The sequence below is a fragment of the Stegastes partitus genome, unplaced genomic scaffold, assembly GCF_000690725.1.
Source record: "Stegastes partitus isolate 25-593 unplaced genomic scaffold, Stegastes_partitus-1.0.2 Scaffold500, whole genome shotgun sequence".
Classification (NCBI taxonomy): Eukaryota; Metazoa; Chordata; class Actinopteri; family Pomacentridae; genus Stegastes; species Stegastes partitus.
The window spans coordinates 76,816-97,095 of NW_007578231.1; the positions used below are offsets into that span (position 1 = coordinate 76,816).

General features: G+C 42.6%; 1 protein-coding gene across 2 annotated transcripts in view; it reads right to left on the minus strand.

The window, feature by feature from the left end:
• Positions 1-20,280, minus strand: part of LOC103361372 (spermatogenesis-associated protein 13) — a 44,977-nt gene that overhangs the window by 19,642 nt on the left and 5,055 nt on the right. The window contains exons 3-5 of one of the 2 annotated variants that reach the window (XM_008287435.1): positions 18,799-19,125; positions 17,834-17,960; positions 17,639-17,748 (exon numbers count right to left, since the gene is read on the minus strand). In XM_008287435.1, coding sequence (XP_008285657.1) covers positions 17,639-17,748; positions 17,834-17,960; positions 18,799-19,125 — 564 coding nt within the window. The remainder of the gene's footprint in view (positions 1-17,638; positions 17,749-17,833; positions 17,961-18,798; positions 19,126-20,280) is intronic. The other variant, XM_008287436.1, reaches the window with a different exon arrangement.

Sequence of the window (20,280 nt, forward strand, 5' to 3'; positions counted from 1 at the left end):
AGCCATAGCACAGCTGCAGCAAAGCACCTATAGCATCCCTGAGCAAACACACACACTCTCTCACACACACACACACACACACTAACACGCCTTTAGCCAGCCTTACCATGTTTGTGGCATGTAACTGTTCAGAGAGTGTATGCATGGAGAAGTCCGGCTCATACAATCATGATAATTGAATCCCTTTTGGCAGCAGTCGAGGTGATGGTCCTCCGCAAGAGCCGAGCTGAAATGTCAAGTAACAAGGTGCTGTATTCCAGAAAGAGGCTTCTCTTTCCGACGCACCGAGTGAGTCTCGCGGTCCGTCCTCCCTGTGTCTGCCAACCCTGTTATGTAATACACTTATACCCTGAGTCTGGGAGCCAATCAAAGATGCTCTGCCTAAAACTGGTGAGAAATACACACACACACACACACACACACACACACACACACACACACACACTGTTGTCTCGCTCGCACACACCATCTGCACATTGACACTTCTGACTGCACAGCATTTAACAGAACTCTATTAGAAGGCACCTGCCTTGGAGGAATTACAAATGTGTGAACACTTGGGATGTGTGCAGGACTCCGATTCAAAGAGGAACAACAGATAACACCCACTCAAGAACTACCTCTCACACACTGCTTAACATGTTCACACGTGAACACACATCTGTAAGTAGCTCAGTCTTATCGTTGCTGCTAGCCCTGCCAGCCACAACCACCGCAGTGTGCATTTTGATCTTGTGACATTATGATGGTCTATATGTTGACAGTCCTGTGGGGTCTCCGCTCGGGAGGATGTTTATGCGCTGAACCACAGCGATGCAAACACCAACCCACATGCCAAGGCATGTGATGGAGGTATCTCTGTTCATAATACATGGCTGCCAAACAGTTCTTTCTACACCTACAGTACAGCATTTACCACTTAACTTCATACGCACAGAAAACACACTGCACTTAGCCTTGAGTGTGTGAGAGCACATACAGTATCCTCAAAAAAAAAAAAAAAAAAAGAACCTCGCCAGCCTCGCGTCCCTATTAATAGGACTGTCATGGACGGCTCTGGGATAGGCTTTTAGCATATCTATTTCTGACATTCATTCAACATTCATGACACCTGCCTCCAATCCTTTATTAGACTATGCCACTGCGTTTGAAAGAAAAGGAAAAAGGGCCTTTTTTCCCATCATCTCCACCTGACAAGCCTTTTCACTTGCAGGACACTTCATCTGAAAGAAATATCCAGATATGATACATTTTTTATAAGTCGCTATTTAGTGACCAGGTGTAATAATACGTGTTCATCAGATGCCACACTTACATTTGTTTTTGCAGACAGGAGAATTGTGGATTTTGGGGGCTATGAAATGGGAGCTGAGTTCAGCTGAATCTAAAATGGGGGAAACCTGAAGTGATGGAGGCCCTCCTTTATTAGGCCTAAGCCTGCCTGCTGTTGGTTACTGTTCAGCTGAGATTACAATGATGCTCCAGAGTCTCTGATCAGCAGCACAAAGCTCTCACTTGCACCGCTATTTGCTCCAAATATCACATTAACTTCTGTGGAGAGATCACTGCACAGCTATTAGCTGCCATATTGTGGATGTGGCTACACTGGATCACAATAGAAAAACAAGTCCTGACGCAGCAGTAGGCTGTGGTTTAAGAAAAACACACCATCAGATTAATATTTCATCTGAAAAATCCAATTATTATAGAATAAAAATGCACCAATGCGCATAATCCACAGAATACAACATGGAGGAGAGGGAGAGATCGACGTGGGGGGACATGTTTAGGCTGTATGCGGGGAATATGAATTTCCAGTCACCACAGAAAAGGGGAAGGAGCATCACAGATCTGTATCCGCACAACTACGACCACCACCAGACAACACTAGCTATCACAAACGGTGAGAGGACACAAGACATAACGAAGGATTGGGGAGGAGGGTGGGTGGGGGGGAAACAGAAATACATTATGTTGTACCAACGTCATTCATTTCAACGCGTAGCCGTGATGGAGCGCTGGGTGTCCCCGCTCTCGACCAACGCGCACCGCCTTTCTCTCCTCTCCTGTTTGAAAGCGTGGTGCGCTGCGAACAGGGCCCCAAGCGCAGATCCATTAACGAGTACCGAGGATGAACATCAACAGCACGTTCACAAGCACCAGAACCGCGATCACCGTAAACACCGCGCAAGTCTGGACATCCAAGGCCATGGCGCAGCGCTGCGGGCCGATGCTGAGATGCGCTCTCAGTTAACGGGCGGTATTCAGCTCCCCCGTCTAGACACGTAGCCTCAAAGCGACCAAGAAATCCACCATTACAGTTAGGCGAGAAATAAAAAAAGAAAAAAAAAAAAAAGAAAAAGATGCCCCTACGTCTCTTCACACTACGCGATGTAATTCATAAAGGCACGGGAAGAGATGCATCATCCTCACCATCATCATCGTCATCAGTCTGCACCGCGATTTCTCCCCGCTAGTCAACACCTGCCGGTGTTTCGCCTCTTCCCTTAAAACAACCAGGCCAATAGATTCTCAGAGCAAACAAGAGAGAGGCTGTGCAGCGGGGCTGTTCGCAGCTGCCGAGCTGCCCTCCGGTGAGTGGGGACCAGGGAGATCGGCTGTGGAGCCTGAGAGGCGGTCCTGTGTTAATGATCAGCGCTCTGCTGCGAGACTACCGGCATCAGCCATCACCTACAGTCGGGGGAGGGGCACCGCCAGCCCCTCCGACCACAGAGACCAGAATCATAACCTCATTCATCTCCCACCCCATCTAAAAATATCGTGCTGGTGCCGTGGTGATTTATCATTTATCATTAACAGCCCGCGATGAAGGAGGATGAATGTCACAATAATGGATGCGTGTTCCTCAAAGTGATCACCGTTTTATAATTTTATTGGCACAATGTCAGCCTTTGATGCCAATCTATCGGTGGTAAAGCATTAATCAGATACAGTATGTCCAGATGATATGATAGTGGACAGAATTTACTGTGTGGTGCATCAGGACAAACATCACTGATGCCAGCAGCAGTCACTTAAAGGTCCCATCTGTCCGGCATCCAAAGGTGATCAAGGATGTCCAAAATAAATATTTCCTTTAGTCCTGTTTCAGTGGATAAATTTCAGATTACTGCATTTTCCACAATTGGTCGTTTTTGTGTGTGTGTGTTGTTGTTGTTTTTTTGTTTTGTGTTGTTTTTTCACAGTAATTGCAGACCAACTTAACTTTCCAACAGTCTTGTCTAGATTGGTTTAATGCACATCTACTGTAGAGGGAGTCCTGGGACTATTAGTATAGTTCCCTAAATTTATCTGTTGTAAACACTAGAGCTACAATAATCATTCATCAATGATTAGTTGTCACTCATTAAAACAAGTGCTATTGCAATAAAAAGTCATTGGATTTGAGTATTTTTTAAAAAGAAATAAATTCTAAATTCTATGATTGCAGCTCCTGAAATATGAACATTTTCTGGTTTCTTTGCTTCTCTGTGACAGTAAATTGAATATTTTTGTGTTGAGGACAAAGCAAGATGTTTGAGGACATCATCTTGGGTTTTGGAAATAACCGATTTTTTCCACAACTAATCAATTAATTTGGAAAATAATTGACAATAAAAATAATTATTAGTTGCAGCACTTAATTTAATGTCTTAAATAGTCTTCATTCACAGCAGCACATTGCAAAGTATAGACAAAGTGCCATAGCCCCATGGACAACCTTACAGGTCCACTTCTACTGCCTGTTTCAGATTTAAGTTTGCTCTAATATTTACTGATGCACTGCAGAAACAAGGGGATGTGTATTAATAATAAGAAAGAGAGGACATTTTTTATCCAAAACATTTACATGCTCTTCAACTACCTTACTGTCAAAACTGAAGGAGGACATAAAAATGACATCACCGTTGTGGTCAGGGGCAGAACCAAGAGGTGGGTGTGTGGGGGCCACCCAACGCTACCAGTAGTGAAGCCTGTTAGAGGGCTACGCACCTGTTCCTTTAACTGCAGTTACAACAGGTAGCTGCTACTTTCCTGGAAGCACTTTTTTTGTTGCCATTCAGATGCATTTTACCAGCACAGCCAGCCTCCATCCAAACACAGAACCAAGCAGTTCTGACCAGCCTGAAAGTGTTTACATTGATTCTGCGGTAAATAAAATATTTTGCATCATCGGCACTGAGAAGTATTTGTACAATAATGAAAATGCATTTGTTTTTTGTGAGTAAATAATATGTGTTTTTTTCAAATTAAGCGACGTGTGCATGAATTTTGTTTTACTGTGGATTTAGTTTGACTGTAGGAATAAAACATGCTGCACTGGAAACACGTGTCACAAAATGCTGATCAATGCAAGAGAACCTGCAGCCAAAAGAAAGAAAACAAAGAGGCTGGATGGACACAAATGTGCCATTTATGTTGTGTTATGTAATTTGAATTGTAATTAGCTCCTATGTTTTAATGACAATTAAAAACAAACAAACAAAAAAACAAAAAAAACATCACCAATCATTCCATGTTTTAATCAATTCAGAGTTACAAAAAGAAAAATATTCTATAGGAGATCTCACGTACATGACTGTTTGGCACTCAAAAGAAAATAATACGAGTGAGTGACCCAAAAAAACAAACTATTTGACCACAGAAAAATAGGCTGGAAAAAAAACAAAAACGAAAGGACACTGTGCCACTAAAGTGTGAGTAATGATCTCAGCCTGTCCAACCCTATAAAACTTGTCTGGCTCGACCTCTGATTGTGGTTAAAATTTTAGTATTTTTATTGCTAATTATATCCACAGTTAAAGTGCAGCTGTTTTAATGGAGTGGTGCTTTTCAAAGTAAAGGATGCCTCCAGAAATAATGTACTACATCATAAAATATGATGCTAAAAAAACAGACCAAAAAAAAAAGTGGCATCACTTAAGCCACAATACATCCATCCATCCATCCATCCATCCATCCATCATCTATACACCGCTTAAATCTCACCAGGGTCGTGGGGGGCTGGAGTCTATCCCAGCTGACTTAGCTGACACCCTGGACAGGTTGCAGGGCTAAACTTAGAGACAGACAACCAAGCACACTCACATTCACACCCACTGACAATTTAGAATCACCAATTAACCTCAACCTTTTGGACCTTATGGGAGGAAGTCAGAGAACCTGGAAAGAACCCACGCTGCACTGGGAGAACATGCAAACTCCACGCAGAAAGGTCCCGAGTGTCCTCACTGGGATGCGAACCGGCGACCTTCTTGCTGCGAGGCAACGATGCTAACCACCGAGCCACCTCGCAGCCCAGCCACAATACAGTGCTTTTAAAAGTATTCCCCCTTGGAAGTTTATATAGTATTTTTCTATTCTTTTCTATTCTAAGTTTAACCATCTTAAAACAGTACATTAGAGGGAATGTACATTATTTATTTTGACAATAATCAACAGAAATACACATTAAATAGCAAAACAGGGGTTTATATACATAACACAGAGGGAGGAATGTGTCCAGCTGACAATGTAGATGCACATGAGAGATTATATTTAGTTGTCTTTTTTTTTTTCCAAAAAGGGATTCCAGCTGGTTTGTTCGAGTTGCCCACCCTCATTACTGCTGTTGAAATGCCCTTGAGCAACCTGGTTAACCTCACAGTGCGCTAGAGGAGCTGTTCAGTGGCCAACACGTCAGGCTGTGGCTGGAGTGGCAAACTCTAAGCTCAGATCTGTGTAACTGTGTGAGTGTGCAGCAGGACATGACCTGAAATAGTGCAGCCTACCTGCTCTAAATAAATAAAAGCACAAAAAAAGGCCGGCTGAAAGGTGAAACATACAAGGCTCCGAAACCACAGGTTGTTGTGAATAGTCTGAGCAATTACAGTGGAAAGGGCCTTGAGGCATTTTAAAATCATGCTGATTACAACAGATTTTACCGGCAGCACAGCTTCAAGTGTTAAAACGTCAGCAGAAACTTCCTAAATCGCTCCTACAGCTGTTCATTCGTGGTCAATATGTTCCAAACTGTCACATTTGCACCAGAAATCTGGTAGTAAACAGGTTGCAGTTACTGCTAGTTTAATTGGCTTTTTAAATTCAGTGCCAACATAAACAAGTGCAGTTGTGGGTTGATATCTTCTTGGCAAAAGTCTGACTGTTTGGAACATACCAAGATACCAAGCATATTGATGTCAGTGGATTAAGCTTTGGGGTTGTTCAGAGAAGTTTCTGTCGATGCTGTGACGCTCACTATTGGAATCATCTGCTGTGAATTCATGCAGCCTACAGCCGATGCCCAGAGGAGCAAGGCACTAACATTCCTGAGCCAACTTTCAAACCAAAAGGAGGAGAGTGTTTGGTGTTCAGAACCTTGTTTTTCCGTGTAGTGTTGCTTTAAGGTTCAGTGTTGCGAGTGACAGGACAAAATGGGCCCAGTTCCCATCTGATGCACATGGTTGCTGTTGGCATGCACATCATCATTTTGGCCTTCGTGTTTACGGTGATACTAAAGTGACTATGTTTTATGACTATGCGGCCCTTGTCCTGGCGTCTTGGTCCCTCATTTTTTTGGCAGATTATGGAACGAGCGCAACACGATCATGAATGAATTCATGCAGGAGAATCACTTCAGTTCAGTCCTCATACTCTCAAACCCAACCACCACCTCGTCAACCATCCAGACTCTCCCCGAACTACGCTCTGTCTTCACTTTCAGCTGAGAGCTGTGGGATGGATCAAAAGACCTCAGAATAAGTTTAAAAGAATAACACCAAAGGAGTGCAATATATCAGTATTTTTAAAGCCATAAATAATTTCCAGGGCACTTTCTGCACATACATGCTGATAAAAGCAATGGCTCCTGAAAGCCTGGCTTTCACTGAAGCAGAGAGCAGTACGAGGCATCACAGCTAAGATATGACAACCGTCCTCAAACAAGCTTTTTTTTTTTTTTCTCCCTGCTCTGTGCTTGTGTGTGTGCATGTGTGTGTGAAACACAGAGTGAGCAGATTACATAAGCCTGCCCTACCTCTGTGGGCTCCCTCTCCAATCTCCCTGACATTTAGACAACAAAGGTCACATCTGAAAGTCTAAATCTGCACAGACACCAATGCTAATATACTCATACATATACAGAAGAGAGGGAGAGTCGGTATAAATATCTTCCACCAGCAGAGAATCACATGTTAAATAAGTCTGAACTAAAACCTACTAATTGTACATTACAAACAGAACAAGCAGAGATGCAGCTAAATTATACGACGAGCATCATTGCTGCTATTATAAGGGTTTGAGGCTACCAACAGCTGACATCATCTTAAAATTTGACCACTTAGCAACACTGAAAGGCTAAAAAGACCCAAAGATATGCAGAATATTTTACAGCCCAACGTAACATTACAAATTAAGACCTTAAAACGCCTCCGTTTTCCCTGTGACAATTAAATGAGATTAAGAAATACTTACATATTTAAGGAGCTGCTTCATTGTTGTGTATCCCTGTTTTCTCACCAGGGCCTTGTGCGCTGTCTACTGCTGCAGCCACTACACCAAACTGACAGTCAATTTCATGACCTCACACTTCACCCTCTCATATGAAAATGACACAGAACACTTTCCACTGAAGCAGCTGCTAACTCCCCACTTGACTGGGACATGTTTTCCCTGTGAGACAACTCCTCCGGTGCAAATTGGGTACCATGGTCCAATTAGGCCAAAGGGAGAAGATAATTTGCAAATAAAAGTGGCCGACCTCATGTCACCACGGTGGACTCTCTCCAGACCTCAAGTGTGCCTCAGTATCCTGTTAATCAGAGGTACAAACAGATGTGAATACAAAGCACCTTCCTTTTCGACGAGGCTGATGCAATGCTGCCAAAAAAGCATGATCTAATTGGAGCCCAATCGATATGTCGACAGGTCGATATTATTATCACAGTTATATTGGTGTTGGCGTAAACGTTGTCTGACATGAAACTTTTTTGTTTTTGCTTTTTTTTTTCTAGAAAATGGTGTCATCACATGATCTGTCCAGCAGAGTGACTCCATTGTTTACAATATTCTCAGCACTGTCTGCAGCACATTTAGCAGAGTACGTAGCATTAGAGTCAAATATGTCGCTGGAAAGTTCATGAAATCAACCCTAAAATATTTTCTCTTTCACATAACTCAAACATACTGTATGTACATGTACAGAAAAGTGGCAAACTAAAGGAAAAACATGAACCCTTCACCCCTACAGTGAGGGGATCCGGGGGCTTTGATCTGCTGGTGTGATTTAGGCCCACTTGTTTCACTCAATCAAAGTTGTTCTAAGTGATCACCTTTGTCCTATGATCAAACAATTCTATCCTGATTACAGTGGCCTTCTTAATTATGACAAAGACCCCATCCATACTACATAAGAGGTTACTAAATGGTTTGATGAGCATGAAAATGATCTGAATCACAGGCTCAACTGATCTCAACCTAACTCAGCACCAATGGGAGGTTTTAGACAGACATGTTAGATTGCTCTCCCTAATACCATCATCAAAGCAATATATGGGGGTATATGTGTCGGATAAATATTGTTCTACCCCTCCAGTAGAGTTCGAGAGACTTTGAGAGCCAATGCCAAGGGAATTTATGGTGGTACTGGTCGTACATAATGGACTAACACCTTCCTAAAACACTCTATGTTGGTTTTTTTCCTTTAATTTGTCACCTATCTGTTGATGTCCATATATTTATAGTATATAAAGATTATGGCCCCATACATTTAAATCATAATTTTTAACTACCTAAAAATCAGCATTGGCATCAGCCCAAAAGACCCAGTACTGGTCAGGCTCTAAATGTACTCTTGCCAAACAGCACTAATTCCCAATTTATGCATCAGGGCAGCATCGACTCATAACAGTAGCAGCATCCTGGTAGGATACAGGCAGGAAACTGCTCCGTCGTTTTTGCCACAATGCTGAACATCATCTGTGCCACACTGACACCGACAGGCACCTCTCACCTTGAGATGAAAGACGGTACAAATATATTCCAGATCTGTCCTATTTTTTAAGCATTAGCTTAATTTGGACACCAGTAAGAACAGCATGTGTCGCACTCTCTAAGTTTAACTCATTAAACATCTCATCGCTGTCTGCAGACTTTCTTTGAAATTCTGCATATGCAGTGAATGCCGCCGGACATCCATTCATTATATGGTCAAACTGTGTGGACACATAATGAATAGGCTGAATTCTGCACGGTGTCTGTTTAAAAAGAGCACTGTTCATTTACTGGTCAGAGATCAGCTCTTTGGGATCATCTACTCCGAGTTCAGCACTAACCAAGTTCTTTTTGGCTAACGAGCTATGTCTTTAGAGAATCTCTCCCTGAATAAGAATATGAGCTTCAGTGCTAGCAAATGATTCTGTTTGTGGTCAGTAGGTATTTAGCTAATGGGAGGCAAAGCCCACCACACCCATTTCCCCTTTAGTCTGCTCCAATTCTTCTCTTCCCCTCCCATCCCCACGACAACCACACTGACTTCCTGCTTCCTCCCAGGCCCTCCAGCCACAAAAGCGCCCTAAAAATAAATCGCCGGACTTTTCCTGAACACAGTTTTGTCACCATTGTTAAGACATCAGCTGTTTATTCGTTCAGCTCAATTTGGCTTTTAGTGTAAAGTCAAGTCAGTGGGTCAGAGCATAAAGAGATTTGAGAAAGAAAGTAAGATAGATGAGACAGAGGAGGGAGGTCATGCCAAGTGGGGTGGAGAAATCGTGGTTAAATACATCAGGAGCGATATCACAACATTCCTCGACCTAATGGCTGCAGGAGAAATATTCCTGCTCATGCGTGATGTAGCCGTGGGGCCGGCAAAAATGAATATAATGATAAATCAGCACAATATGTGTGTGTTCTGGAGACCGTGGAACAAGATGAATCTGCCCTGTGACTGTGTTCTCTGTGTCAGCCCCTAGTGAGAGTGCACAACATTGTGCAGTTCTAGCAGAACTGAAAACAGAAAGTCTTTGAATAACACTGCCTGAACTTAAGGGTATATGAGGTCTCCTGCGGAAAAATAAGAATTTTTTAAGACAAATCTGTAGAGAAGATACATAAAATTAGAAGCTAATTTAATACAGGTTTCTCCATGCCGCTATGATGGGAACTCGCTATACTACTTTATAAGACAGGGTGGTGTAATTATACCATTAGTAACTGAAAGCATACAATACGCAGAACTGTAACTCATCACTCTGTACCTCTATTAAAAAACCAAATTACATTGGAAGCACTTAGGCAAACTGTCACTGTTTGCTGTGAGCTAAGTAGCAGCTGGTTGAAGCTTCATATTTATTCCACTGACATGTGAGTGGTATCATATCTCATCTCTCAAGAAGACAAATAAGTATGATTCCCTAAAATATTAAAGTATTTCTTTAACCTCCTATGATCTGGCATCCACCATGATGCGTGGACATCACATTTTGGGATACCACAGTAGTCAATCCATCCATCCATTATCTATACACCGCTTAATCCTCACTAGGGTTATGGGGGGCTGGAGTCTATCCCAGCTGACTCAGGGTGAAGGCAGGGGACACCCTGGACAGGTCACCAGTCTATCACAGGGCTACACTTAGAGACAGACAACCAAGCACACTCACATTCACACCTACAGACAATTTAGAATCACCAATTAACCTCAACATGTTTTTGGACTGTGTGGGAGGAAGCCGGAGAACCCAGAGAGAACCCACGCTGCACGGGGAGAACATGCAAACTCCACGCAGAAAGATTCCGGTGCTCCCACCGGGACGCGAACCGGTGACCTTCTTGCTGCAAGGCAACAGTGCTAACCACCGAGCCACCTTACAGCCCTTTATTATTATTATTATTATTATTATTATTATTATTATTATTATTATTATATTTTGTTATTTTTATTACTTTTTAAAATATTTCTATTTATTTTTTAAAATGTATTTTTGATTTCTTTACATTTATTTCTTCATAGAGAGAAATAAAAAAATGCATATCAAAAAGAGCTCTTAAGAGGTTAAAGGTATTTCAGAAGGTAACATTAAATATCTGATTAAATTATTTTATGATATAATATAATAAAAAAGATGCAATTAAACTATCAGATTATATTATATTGTGTTTCATGCCACATGCCTTTAAACTGCATTTTCTTTGCTTTCACCCCTCTAGTCCCTGAATAACATGCTATTTTATTTGCTTTCCACTTCTCAACATCTCAAGAGCAGAAGCTGCATTAAGCTACCACTTTAAAATTTATGTAAAATTCCCCACAGAGGCGAAACAATGCTTCTCCTAAAATACACTGGTACAAGCTCCCCATGCACGGCACTGTAGCTTTTTCACAAACTACAACAAACAGGAAGCATTAAGGAACACCGGTGAAAACACAGTCTCTTATTTTATTTACGTGTCTGTTCTGCATCAGTGCCAGTGTGTACTTAAATAAAGCCCACAGATTGCTCATTTGAGACCCCAGCTGCAGCACGAAGGATAAAGTCAAATGACTTACGCGAGGATTTGGTTGGTTGCCTAAACCGGCGCTGCTTTACTATGCTCCTTCTCTGCTAGTTGTGAGTGTACTGAGCATGCTCGCTGGTGTCACCATTCATCAGAGCACTGTCTGCCACCTGCGGCCCAAAACACGGGGGAAGAACGGAGAGTAGAGCCTTCCTAGTCTCCCTGAGTTTTCTGACTGCTGCATTTGCATGCGATGTTTGCTGGGTGTTTGTACTATGTCCCCTTCAGGAGTAAAAAAACATTCTATATTTAGTGTCTTCGCTGTAACATTTCTGGCGAGGCTACTCGGAGAAACCGAGAGACAGCGGTTGGCGATGAAGAACCCGCTCACCCACTGTAATCAACTGTCATGCCGACTACTGTAGACGCCATAGATGCGCAACTCGCTATAAACGGGAGGGGGATGGTTACAAAAACTCAACCTGTCCTCTGAGATAAAGTGATTTTGCATTCTCACTGCTTCCACTCCGCAAGAGTTCAAAAGGAGAATAGCAGATTGAAATGCAAAACTCTGCAGTGAAACCATATTTGGGTGAAGGCTTGTTTAGTATTCTGTGTCTCTCAGCACTCTACTATTTCTTGATAGGTCAGTTCCTGCCATCAAAGACTTCACAGACTCCACCTGATAGCGTGCCGTCCTGTAAAACATTCGCTAACAAGCCTGTCATCTAAAATATAAGATTGCGCAGAGAAACTCGCACGCTCTCGTACTTGCAACACAACGGGCCGCAGGAAGCAGGTGTTTTCACATGCCTGGAGGGAGCAACGGATGAGGGGAGCGGGAGCAAGGTGAGGGAGCGTATAAAGAACAGTGGGGGAGTGGGGGGAGGAAACCTGATCTGAGGAGAGGAGAGGAGAAAGCTGAGATGGAAGTGATGGAGGGAGGGATGACGAGCTCTGAGGTCAGGAAGAAAGGATGGTGGATGGAGATGGGGAACGAGGAAGAAGTACAAGGAGCGAGGCGGTTGCATAATAGGTGTATGTGATGGAGGGTTTTTCTCTGATGCCGCATGTGGTGTAGCAGGAAGCCGGGGAGGTCAGGGGGAGAAAAGTTACGCTAAATAATGTACACAAGAAGTGGCAGCTGCCAGGAAAATCCAGCCCGTCTTTCACAAGAGGCCTGCAGGATATGTTCTAACTAGCAGAATACTGTAAAGGCAGTTAGCTTCTGTCTCATTATTTCAGGGCAGGACAAAGGGACCAGAGCTGGCGCTACAGTTATCCTCGAATGTATTCATACCCGTCTATTAAAGAAAAGGCAAAATTCACAATAGTCACTCAAATAACTAGAAACTGAAAGAAGTATTAATAAATAAAAATTTGCTAAATTATAATTTAGTGAAATAAGACATTGCTTTTGGATTGTGGTTGAAAGAAATAATTAAAAAAAAACAAAAAAACTGACAAATCAGAGCACTTTGCTGATGAGCATTTGGCCAAAATACTTGTCAACAGGTGCAGAAGTCTGATTGAGAGTTGATTGCAGTGATTGGCTCAAAGGGTTGTTCAACAAAATATTACTTTACGGGTCCCATCATGCTTGTTTGCATGTTTTTTTTTCCTTATATATAATTCTGTTGAACCACAATTCAAAAGCAACGTCATGATTTTCATTAATTCATTTTTTTTTGTCAATTTCAACTTATTTCAGTGACACTTGTTCTTTTTCCTTCTTTAATAGGAGGCTATGAATACATTTGAGGACGACTCTATGTGTTTTATTCAGACTTCATATTCTCAATTGAGAAGTTGCCGAAAGTTATTCAGATCAGAGCAGTTGTCTTGAAATGCAAAAAAATAAAGCACTCAAGTAACACCCCTGAAATGCTAATAAAATCACAAAACCCACTGCCCTCTTCATGATCCATTGTTTGTACAACATTTGTTCTGAAGTCATAAAAATGTCCAGTATAGCCTTATTACAGTGCGTGCTAAATATGAATGTGCTTACTATTTTAAACCCTGAATGGAAAAGTTACTCAAATAGAAACTAAATGAGTAAGAAGTATTCTAATACAAAAAAAATAAAGCTTGGTTATAATAAAGGTTCATAAATTGCATATAATGTGTTTTTCACAGAGCTGTAATTGTGATGCATAGTAAAGGCCAGACTTCGAGGATATTCTGTTTGACTTCGTATTTTAGACTAAAATTATCTACTTTTTGTTCATCATTCGTCATTTCGCACTTCACAAACTGTTACTAATTACGTTATTCAAGAAAATAATTCAGGAAAATTCCAGCTTTTGTAGACAGAATTATTTATTGTCTTTGTTTGTACGAAAGTAAAGTTTATGTAATTTAGAAATCATCACTTCACTGCAAACAGATATTAAGAAAACAAATCCAGGGAGATGTCGAGCACCTTCCACGTGCTACTAAACAGTACCAGGACCAGAGCCACACAACTTTCCCCCCACAATGTGAGGTATTGCAGAAAGACAAGGCGTCATCAGATAATGAGATACAGAAATATTTGGTTTTAGACTATTACTATACTCAGGTGAAAAGTTAAAGTTGTAAAAAATAAAGAGGTCTACAGTGAACATTTTCAGCGGAACAATTCTTGCCTTTGGGGTTTCTACTTTAATACGATGCTGTCAGATAATAAGGGATCATCATGTTACATACCACAAGGTGACTGTGTTGACTTAGGACCAAAGAAAGTCTTTATCCCTAATATCAACCTGCCAAATAGCTGTGAAAATAAACAGCATGTTATACAAACAGGAGACATGGATGGCTTTGGGCAAACCATCCTGGGAAAACCACCAGAAATGACACAACTGGTGCTCGATAACAAGCTCCAAAGTGCTTTAGGCCTTAAATAGTCTCATAACAGAGATCACTGCATGTTACGATATTACTGAAACCATCCACCAATATATCCCCACCGTCCTGTGGCAGCAACAGAACATAGTTTGTCTGAGATAATGGTAGAAATACTGGTCCTGTTGAGATATGTGCTCCCAGAAAAAACAAACACAAATCTGCACATGCACAGGCATGCATGATCTGCCAAAAATACGGGGCATAATGCTGAGATACTGTAAAACAGGATACACCAGTGAGTCAGAGAATTAGTACACAGCACTGTTCTTCCAGTCCTGGGGAACATGCAGCCATCTGAAAAGTGGAAATGGATTTTCTAGGGAGCAAAGGAAACCTTCTCAACAGTTATATAAGAGAAAGGCCCTGAGCCTCTCTGTGTCTGTAACACACAGAAACACACTCAGCTTACATGTAAGCATGGAGTCACATGGCCGTGTACACACCATTAACAACAGCACACACGCGCGCACACCTGACAGGCAGAAACCCATTCTTAGGAAGAAACAGCCTGGGGAAGGTCTGACACAACCACCTGCTCAGATTCAGTCAGAGGCACTACTATTTATCAGAGCCCACCACCATCCTATGAAACAGCATTAGCTGGTGGCTGCAGTAAGTCACAGCAGATACGCACCTTGGCAGGGGAACAACGTTGAATGAACACTGATAAAGGATTCTAGTTTGCCTGTGGCTCAGACTGCAAACTGTACATACATGCAGTTATTTTGTAGAAGATCTATTCCCATGCTTTCCCTCCCAGGACTCTAAAATAAAGCCCGGGGTGAAACAAATGCTACACATTGGCAGTGTGTTTGATAGAGATATCACTGGCTGGTGCTATCCATTCCTCACCAAATAATGAAGTTGTCAATGCAATGACTCACACATCCTGACAGATGAATTCTGAATACATCAGAAGAGCTTGTGAAGTATGTGTGTGTGTGTGTGTGTGTGTGTTGTGAAGAGGGTGTATCAAGGGGGGGCAAAGGCCTTGGACACAAATCCAAGCAGAGTCTATGTGCATGAGGTTAAATTAACAAATGTAACATGAGCGCTGGTGCTGCCCACATGCGTATAAGTGTGTGCACAAGGAGCCGCTCAACTGAACATCGTCCTCTTTCATCACGTCCCTATTATTTGCCCAACTAGCCACTGCCTGCTGACTCATGCGTTCATAATAAATAGATAGCATTGCATAATATGATTATGACCAGACAGACCTAGGTTGGCCCAAACTTAATCATAGAAGATTTCGGTTGAAACTCTTAATCTGCATGAAGCCCTTAATAAGACGGTCCCCCTTTCTGACAAGTTGACAGCAGCGCTTCGGGCGCAGCATTAGTAACACACAGGAAACCGTTCTCTCATCTGCATAGGAATTAAAGACTGCTATCGCCATAGTTTGTTGGAGTAGTGGAGGAGAGGAGAGGAGAGGAGAGCGACTGGGGGAGAAATCCATTTAAATGAAAGGGAGAAGAGAGGCGTCAGCATTAACAGTTAATCCACTGCAGTGAGAACGCTTTCTCTCTGCCTGCGGCCTCTAGGCTCCAATAGTCATCCTAACAGGAAGACTGTAACATACACTACACCGTATCACAAACAGCAAATCCAACCATGACGGCCCAATGAGATCCACGCAGTTTTCAACCATTTCAACCATGTCGTATTACTGCGGCAACATATGTCACCACATACACATGTCTGCATCCTCATTTGCTCGCTGTTCTTTCTCACTTCTATCTTAAATTAGCCATATCATAAAGGCATCCTTTCTTATCTCGTCTGAATTCCAGCATTTCAGCTCGGCTACGAATGAACCTCCCTCGCCATTCACACAAGACATTTCCAGCGCTATGTGTCCATGCTGCCTACCCCAGGGGAGGGCCACGACAAAGGGAGCATCTCTCTCTTCCCTTCTCTCCCACCCCTTTTTCTCTCTCTCACCCACACACTTTCTCTATTTAGCTCACGCTTAAAAAGGCTGCCTAAAGATAGAAGCAAGGAGATGAACAGGAGCCAGCGAGTGTCATGGCAACAACGTGCAGTGGTTCACAAACACTATTTAGATCAGCAAGAAAAAGTTATAATCAAAGCCTAAATGCACTAGTGTCACTTCTTCAAAGACACAGTTTACTAAATTTCAATGCAAAGGCATGTCAGGACTGAAAGCTCAGGGCTCACAGCATCACTGTTTGAAAATGGGCCACTTGTTGTAATTCCTGTGCTGTGGTGAATCCTCACAGACTGCTTGTAAATAGTTTGAATTCGAATCTATTGCTATCATTTTCTTTCTTATATGTTACATTCCACTTAAAGTATTTAATATTTAACTGGGAAATATCTCTCTGATATTACTCATTTATATGCATATGAATTCAGGATTCAGAAAACATAGTGAAACATCCCCATAATCCACTTTAATCAAAGAAAAAAATGGCGAAATGAATATACCTACTCACTTGAGTTTCAATTTAATATGATCAAATAATATGCAAATGGCCTTGGTCCTATGCATTACAGTTCTGTAGGTATAGATGCTGGACACAGCCCCAGAAATGTTCACTACCCTGTCAGGATATTTGAGAAAAACTCTGTATCTCCTTCCGCAAGAATCCCCCTGAGGCCACTTGCACATCAAAGCATCGATTCTGAAATGCCTGGTTTCACTTCCTGAGTAGTATTACTCCAACACACTCTGAGGCTAATTTTACACAACTGACAAAGACACGTTCTCGTAGACACTTCCCAGAGATTCCAGCACGTCAGGTGCACAGAAACGATTTAATGTCATTCCTCTCTCTGACTGTGAAAGTCAGCCGGCTTGTCTGCATGTGCACTCGTCAGATTAAGCAACACGTCTGAAAATGCTGGGTGCCCAATTCGCGATGACTAATGGCCTAAGAGTACTGCGTGACATTAATCCACATGGCCACCATCTTCATGGATCAGTTCCTTCATTATCTCATGAAACATTGACCGGTGTCCTGTCAACAACACATTACCAGTATCAGTGAGCTGTTATTTATCAGTCCTACTCAATTATATCCTCCATATTTGTCAGGTGAGCGGCCTCAGTGTGACATGTGTGCATATACAGGCTCTTAACATCATGTGCACGGTGCTTACGGTGTGTTTTTTTACTCATTTGTGCATACACTGCATTTTATAAATCTGTCCACAGCTCTTGTGAGTCTGGCAGAGATACGGGTAAAAGCAGCGACCACAAGAATCTGTATTTATATGCGTGTGTGTTCAAGGGGTGTGTCGGACTCACTATGTTGACCTGAAGCGGTTCTGATCCAGGTCTTAGCAGCCTCCTCCTCCTGCAGCTACCGGAGCCTCCGGACCGCAGACGCACAGACGATGACGACTGACCCATGTGTGCTGGACAGACGGACGAACACACGATCAGTTTAGCAAATCCAATCACAATCTACATGAAAATGTAAATAAAAATATAAAATGATACCTGACTGGGGCAGGAGCAGCGCCAAGGCAGTGAGAGTGCTGGGGGGCAGGGGCAGCGAGCGGCACCGCTGGAGAGACGCCCTGTGCGGGGGCTCTAACGGTGACACACCCGGGGGGCGAGACAAGGCCTACAGGGCACTGAGTAGTTAGGACATTTCCTATATTCCATACACTTTTACTCCAATCCACACGCTCTCACACACACAAGGTTGAATGCACACTCTCCTGCCCTTCACTTTAAAAAAAAAAAAAACCCTCTTCCTTACTGCCTTGTCCCCTTTTTTTTGCAGTGAATTAAAGCATTTCACATCCAGCAAGTCTATTCTGGTGCATTGGTCGGTGTGCATGCCCTGCAGCAAACCATGAGAGACTATACATCATGCCAACCAGGCGGTCTCTCAGGTTAAAATGAACTGACTCTGAGTTAGGGCAATGAGAAGTAGAGCTTATGGGAGCGATGAGGCAGAAAATTGGCCACAGAGAAAGACTGAGAGTGAGGGAGAGAGAAGCCACAAAGAGAGAGAAAAAAAAAAGAAAGAGAGGGAGAGAGAGAAGAAAAGAAAAGAAAGAGATGGAGAGAGAGAAGGAAGTGAGCTGAGGGAAAAGCAGCATCCAGAAATACAGGCCTCTATAAATGAGGCTGAGCATGCAGACATTGTTGCAGCTAACAGTGAGTGGTATATAAATACTGGGTTAGTACTGGGCTGCCCTTCAAAGTCTGGAGTGTGTGTTTGATTCATTATGGGCTTGAGCTATATTTATCAGTGAGTTGGTGGAGACTACTAGTGAGATTTGGCCCTCCTACTTTGATTTTTTTTCACCACTAGGATGAGATGTGTGCTGTATATACATACTTTTACTTCGCCTGGGTTGATATACTTGTAGGAGTGTCATTTTTGTGGCAATATTTGTATGTTTATTTTCAGTGAATCAATGCATGAATGCCCGTGTCGTTCAACATCTTACTCTGTGGTGCAGCTCCGTGGACTGCGTCTCCCTAGTAACACTGGTCTCTATGACAGAGCAAGGCCTGGAGCGAGCAGCGGTCCGAGAGTGCTGCATGGTGGAAGGAGGCCTGCGTCTCCGCCGGGATATGGAGCCGACCTCACTATAATGGTTGTAGAGGTCTCGGTCCGGGTTGGGTCTCCACAGGTCCAGTACAGCTGAGGCCGGGCGAGGACGAGGCCGCAAGCGCCTGTGAGGTACAGAGGTCTTCTCTGTGCTAGAGTGGGGCATGGCTGGGCCCGGCTGTCTTACACTGCAGCCTGTCTGGCTGGCAATCTGCTCGCACAGCTGTGATTGGCACAGATACTCAGCAGTTTGGCCCAGATAAAGGTGCAACAATGCATTTCTTGTCTAGGGAACTGGGAAAAAATATCCCTGTAGATTCAAGAAAATAAACCTCATATTTCATTTTAAAAGATTGCGCCAGCCAGGAGCTCATGTTCCTAATTGCAGTGCATCAGTAGCTAACCAAGTGCCAAGACTGTTGGCAGGTAAAATTCAGAGAAAAATAAGTACAACAGACAGGTGGATTTAATTTTTAAACAGTTGGAGGATTACGTAGGTGGAATTTTTCAAGGCCATCGCTTCGCCTAAACAGGGCTTCTACAGTGCAAACATGTCACTCACAAACGCAAGCGTGCGAATGTGACACGTTGTTTGGATGCGCCGGCGTGAGTGACTCCTGAGCTCTGACACTCTTATTATCAGAGCTCAGTGTACAAAACATTCAGGTAGCTGCTTCCCACTTTTTGTTGTCACTGTTCCCAAACTTATGTTAATCCACGACTTAACTTGATCACAGGCCAAAACAAAAATTTACTGCTGGATTCACATCACTCTGCAAGCCAGAGGGTGTGAAACATGCTTTGACACAACAATAATGCCTGTTCTCATCTGAAAATTGTTTATGGTCTTAGTTGAGCATCACTCCACAACACCACTGTCCTATGAGAGTGTTTCTGTGTGGAATTCTCTCTAGAAAACCATCAGCTGAAAAAAATATAATTCAACTGAAAATTCGATGGATTCAGTTTTAGTTCTTAATCGGGACCTTCAGTATTTGGAGCAAGTCAGTAGAGGAACATAAGAATGTAATTTCAATGTGTAAATACATGTTTAATCAAAAGGCGTTATATTCTGCTGCTATATGCGTATTTTAAATATGTGCACTGAGCAGTTTTGGCACAAAAAAAGAATTACCGGGGGTGAATTAAGTTTTGTCTTATCCCATTTCCAGGTTGTAGCTACAGGTTGCTAACATTAATTAAGCTGCCACTCAAAGCTGCGCCTGCCTTTTCAACCTACAGTTTTCAACTTCTGAGCTTCCGAAAGTCGAACAGAAATAGGTTCACTAAGAGGTTTAAAAGGATTCAGATTAAAAGTGTGAATTCATCACTGGATTTAGATTGGATAAAATGCGGAAATCCCAACTCTAGGTTCAAA